The sequence below is a fragment of the Tupaia chinensis genome, unplaced genomic scaffold (genome assembly GCF_000334495.1).
Source record: "Tupaia chinensis unplaced genomic scaffold, TupChi_1.0 Scaffold000532_1, whole genome shotgun sequence".
NCBI lineage: Eukaryota > Metazoa > Chordata > Mammalia > Scandentia > Tupaiidae > Tupaia > Tupaia belangeri.
In genome coordinates this window covers 1,220,739-1,226,003 of record NW_006160045.1, presented here as the reverse complement: position 1 = coordinate 1,226,003, position 5,265 = coordinate 1,220,739, and the positions used below count along the sequence as shown (strand labels likewise).

The window sequence follows — 5,265 nt, the reverse complement described above, 5'->3', positions numbered from 1 at the left end:
ATGGGCCCGTTATGATTTCCAAGGCACTAGGTCCAGGGCTCGAACCATAGTTGGCCGGCCATGTGGGAGTCCAGTGCCTTAGCCACTTTTTTTTTTTTTTTTTTTTTTTTTTTTTTTTGCAGTAAAGGATGCTTGCCATCTTTTCTAACAATCTTTCACTGTGTAATGTTGATTATCATCAGTGAACTAATAGTTCTTGCTTTTGAGTCCTGCTTCTTGGCGCATGCCTACATAGTAATAAAATTCAAAGAGTTCACTGGAAGATATTATGAGTACCGGGATACCTTTGTGATTAGTGTGCTGTGCCCCCCCCCCTCCTGCCTTCAAGTTCATTGCTGCTCCAGGTTTTGGTCCAGTTTTGCTTTATTGTGTGTGTGTGTGTGTGTTTTGTTGTTGTTGTTCTTGTCCTTTTAAAAACCAACTGCTAAGCATAGCCCCAATGCGAATGACTTAATGGAGAAGATAAAAGATACCTCCATGCATGTGTTTTTGGCTGTGGTGTCATTTGAATTACCTGTGAGAACAGAATCATCCTAATTGATACATAAAAGAAGCAAGCCAGTTTCGTGAAGTTCTTAGATTGGCAAAATTGCCGGAATCTGTGAGTTCATATGGTAGAATGAGTAGAGCTGGGAAAAGAAGGTTGGAGGATCTAACATAGAGGAGATGCAATCAACTTTTTGGAGCATTTCTCCATTATATTTTAAAAAGAAAACCCCGGCCCGCCGGCATGTACAAATCAGAAACAGCCGACTCCCTCTTTATGAAGTATGAGGGCTCCAGCCCACACCTCTTGGAGGTATTCATTTCTTTAGTGAATGAAGCATTGACTGTGGCTAGCTGTCCAATTGCGATTCGACCTTCATTCACCTTTCACCAGGCATTACGGGAATCCTAGAGTCATACAGCAAGGAAAATTTTATGCTTTTACCCAATGTCAGGACTTTTGAGCTATGGTATAAATTTGTTAGATAAGTCGACAACTCAACTTTGAAATAATTACTTTTGTTTGCCTTATGTCTCCTTAGAAACGAACACAGGAGCACACACTAGATGCCTGTGAGCGTCGGATCACGTCGCTGCGTTGTAGACGCACACTGGTGGCCCCTGCGTCCAGCTCCTGTCCGTCCACTTTGACCTTGCCCCTCCTGCTCACGGGCCACCATGGAGACGCTCTCCCAGGATTCCTTGCTGGAATGCCAGATCTGTTTCAATTACTACAGCCCTCGGCGGAGGCCCAAATTGCTGGATTGCAAGCACACCTGCTGCTCGGTGTGCCTCCAGCAGATGCGGACCAGCCAGAAAGATGTGAGGTGCCCCTGGTGCCGTGGCATCACCAAGCTGCCCCCGGGCTTCTCCGTGTCGCAGCTCCCCGACGACCCCGAGGTCCTGGCCGTCATTGCCATTCCACACACTTCTGAGCACACCCCAGTCTTCATCAAACTTCCCAGCAATGGGTGCTACATGCTACCCCTGCCCATCTCCAAGGAGCGCGGGCTGCTGCCCGGAGACATGGGCTGCCGCCTGCTGCCCGGGAGCCAGCAGAAGTCTGTCACTGTGGTGACCATTCCTGCCGAACAGCAGCCTCTGCAAGGCGGGGCGCCCCCGGAGGTGGCGGAGGAGGAGCCGGACAGGCGGGGCGTGGTCAAGAGCTCCACCTGGTCGGGGGTGTGCACTGTCATCCTGGTGGCCTGCGTCTTGGTCTTCCTCCTGGGCATCGTGCTTCACAACATGTCTTGCATTTCTAAGCGCTTCACTGTGATATCCTGTGGCTGAAGACAGCTGCGGGGATGTCTCTTGTGGGTGCCAACTTAGGGGTTGAGCAGGTGTTGGTGATGGGATCCCGGCGAGCAGATGGGGGCGACACTGACCATTTGGTGCCCAGTGCTGGCCTCTATGTTGCAACTTGATTCATCCAAAGACAGACACGAAGGGCAGAAGGCAAGGTCTCAACAGGCTACCAGACGGGTCGTTCTGAGTATCCATGGCCACAGCGTTGACGATGATCGCATGCATCCTCATAATCATGTATTAAACAGACTGTGATTTATGATTTTGCAAAATCATGTTACAAGATAGACATATTCTCCTTAGACATTAAACTGTACAAGTATGTACAACGTGATCTTCTCTAAATGCGGTAGACTCAAACAAAGATGCTGTGTATACAAGTAGAATTAAACCCACGAATCCATGTAAAAAATCAATGAAGACTTGCGGTTCTGGCTTCTTTCTTTTTCTCTTCTGTTTTTAATTTTTTTAATGTAACCTCGTCTTCATTTAGTTGTGAAACTTTTTATACATTTTGAATGACACTCAAATCAAAATCGGTTAAATGGGTGGTCGGTTTTTAGAGGAAATATGTGAACAGGCATCTTCAGCCTGTCGTGTTTTGTCATGTCCCTTCATTTTTTCTCTTGTAATTAGAGCTCACTACATGTTGATTAAACTGAAAGCCCAACGGGGGAGCAATACGTTGAGAAATCATGAGAAATGCCTAATCGCACAGGAAACCTGTATGCCAATTTTTCTCAAGCCATTTCACAAAATAAGAATTTAAAATGTAAATAGTCCGTATTTCTGTGTGCGCACGTGTATATGTGTGTGGTTTGGTTTACCTCAGGCTTGTGAGCCTTTTCAGAAGAATTCCAGGAGGACAGTTTCGTGGGAGTGAGTGAGACGAGTGTCTGAAGTGTTGGTCACCTCACGGGTGCCTGGACCCCCCAGTGAGGTCATCTCAGCGTTCGGGCCTCTGCTTGTGTATTTAAGTCCTGTATTTTGTAGGCACAAATGAACTGTACCAGAAAAATCTGTCTTTTCTCCTAGTTTGGGGGTATTGTAATAGCGGTGAGTGTTGTTAACTGCTGACAAACCCAGATGGGCATTTTAATGGACAGTCCATGATTATGTTTTTGAAAGATGTTGTTAATGAGAGCTAAGACCGTTTAGAATTCCACTTTGCTTTCGTTGGTATCAGCAAGAAAATCTCTAGTATCTCGAATATGTCTTTATTGAGAAAAGTGGCAAAGTAAACTAATAACTCACATTCCCATTGTTATGTGGACCAGCTCCTCATAAAGTCTCAAGTATTCTTAAATGCATAATGATCTGTAGATGCTTATGAAGAAAGATCTGCCGGTGGTAAGTGATAAATTCCTATCCCTGGGTGCTTGTGCATTCAGAAATAGCTGTGAGCCTTGCAATTCTTTCCTGATTTCTTTTATGGAATACACGAAGCAAGTAGGATGAGACAAGGACTCACTCTACTCATAAATATTTGTTTTTCTGTTCCACTGGGTCTCTGGAAATGGCAGGGAGGATGAGGGGATATGAGGGGAAAATGAACGGTGACTGGTTTCAAAAAACAAGGCTAAAACATAGCCCCTGTGAGATCAAGACTATTTATATGCTATCACCCAAATTATGCATAGTAAAGTGATGGGATTCATGTAAAACAAAACAAAAATATAATGACTAGACACAAAGTTAACACTGTTAATTGGCATGATAAATCCATGGAAAAGTGTGAACTTGGGCATTTCAAATAGTTCAAATTTGTGCTAAGACTTTTAGGAAATGTATTTGAAAGCTCAAGCTAGCAATTAGGTTACAATGCCATTTTATTTTGTAAGCTATTGGGCATTACACAACAAATAATCTAGGATTTATTTGGTATTAATAATTCAGGTATCATATTAACTAAATACTATCCTCTATTATGTAACATAATATATTATTGGGTTAGTGTCAATTTCTCAGACTCTCCCAGGCTGCTGTAATGTACATCTGACCCAATTTCTATTTCTCTTGGAGGAAAACACACACACACACACACACACACACACACACACACCCCATAGATACGTTGCATTAAAAATGCAACAAAGTCCAATGGACGTTGCTGTTGCAATTTTAAGCCATGCCGTATTCAAATTAAGTTTGAGAGTGACTCTCATACACTATGTACAGTGTGAAATGACTGACCTATTAGTGTAGTCTGTGGTAGAGTTGTTCTTGTTAAGTAGGTTATATGTAGACACTAATGTGTGTGATGATAGTGTCCCGTGCTGCTTAGTACAAAGCCGTAGACTAAAAGCGACCACAGCACTTTTACTTAAAAACAGTCCCGTGCTAGAGCTGCAAAACCGATCAGCTCTCTGGTAGATTCTTGACCTAAAATTTAAGCTAATGATAACAACCCAAATCAGAATTTTTTATACAAGTCTCACTGATGTAAGAAACATTTCAGTGGATTCTGCCTGCAGTTATTTGTGTACCTGCTTGTTAAGATATGTATTATGTTTGTGTGTGTGTGTGTGTGAAAGAGAAAGACCTATCTTAACCTGCCAGATAGAATTTTATAGGCTTAATGTTTTCATGTTAATTGGCATTCCATTGCTCTGGTCTCTTCTGGCTTTTACCCAGGACACTAATGACCCATCTACCCCACTTGACAAAAACCCAGTGGCCAAAATTCATAGTTGCACATCAATTAAAAGTCACAATCAGAAAGCACAGAAAGGGCTGAAAGCAGCCTCTGGTGGCTTTATTTTGTAGAGGAGTCCTTTGAGGCCCACTGAGGTGCATAGCAGCTTGTAATACCTGCAGTAAACTGGGGACAGGACTTTGCCTTGTGGTGTCCTCTTGTTCTTCCTAGGTCTGTCCTCTATCTGGCTATGATCCTTTTTAGGGTTGATAAATACTCTTTACTAACTTGACTATTGCTTAAAGGTTTTCTGGTGTTTGCTTCGTTTTTAGTTAACATCTACCTCTCTGGGAAATGAAAGGAGGGTTGATTTAGGGATGAGCATAGACATTGGAAAAACAAACAAAACAAAAAAAAAACTGCCAAACTATGTGATTTGAATTTTTTAAGAAACATTGGTTCCCCCTTCCCTGCCCCTCATCCTGGCATATGAGGACAGTGAATGTCATGTAAATAGTAAACTTTATAAGAAGCATGACTTTTCATCTTTATTAATGATCTTGACATAAGCAAGAGAATGCTTAAAATGTTAAGTAGAATCAAGTATGTGACCAAAAAGCATTGTCTCTGGAAAATTTTTATATAATGACCTGGGGCATTGGTTGTGATAAAAAGGCAAATTGGTTCTCAGTTCCAGTCATACTTCCTAACCAGAAAGCTCTAAGGTATTTCCTTTAACAATATAATTAAGTTTAATCTGGTGCATGCCTTACAGACTGGGTCCTTTGAAGGTTAAACCCTGTGCTGGTGCAACCCTTGGAATCTTTTAGATTGGCGCT

The 5,265-nt window shown here is 42.6% G+C and overlaps 1 protein-coding gene across 5 annotated transcripts in view; it reads left to right on the top strand.

The window, feature by feature from the left end:
• The window catches only part of RNF152 (ring finger protein 152), a 134,099-nt gene extending 129,471 nt beyond the window's left edge, over nucleotides 1–4,628 (top strand). For all 5 annotated transcript variants that reach the window (XM_006157192.2, XM_027775208.1, XM_006157193.2 and 2 more), the window contains one exon: nucleotides 1,029–4,628. In XM_006157192.2, coding sequence (XP_006157254.1) covers nucleotides 1,165–1,776 — 612 coding nt within the window. In that variant the 5' untranslated portion in view covers nucleotides 1,029–1,164 and the 3' untranslated portion in view covers nucleotides 1,777–4,628. The remainder of the gene's footprint in view (nucleotides 1–1,028) is intronic.
• The last annotated feature ends 637 nt before the right edge of the window (nucleotides 4,629–5,265 follow it).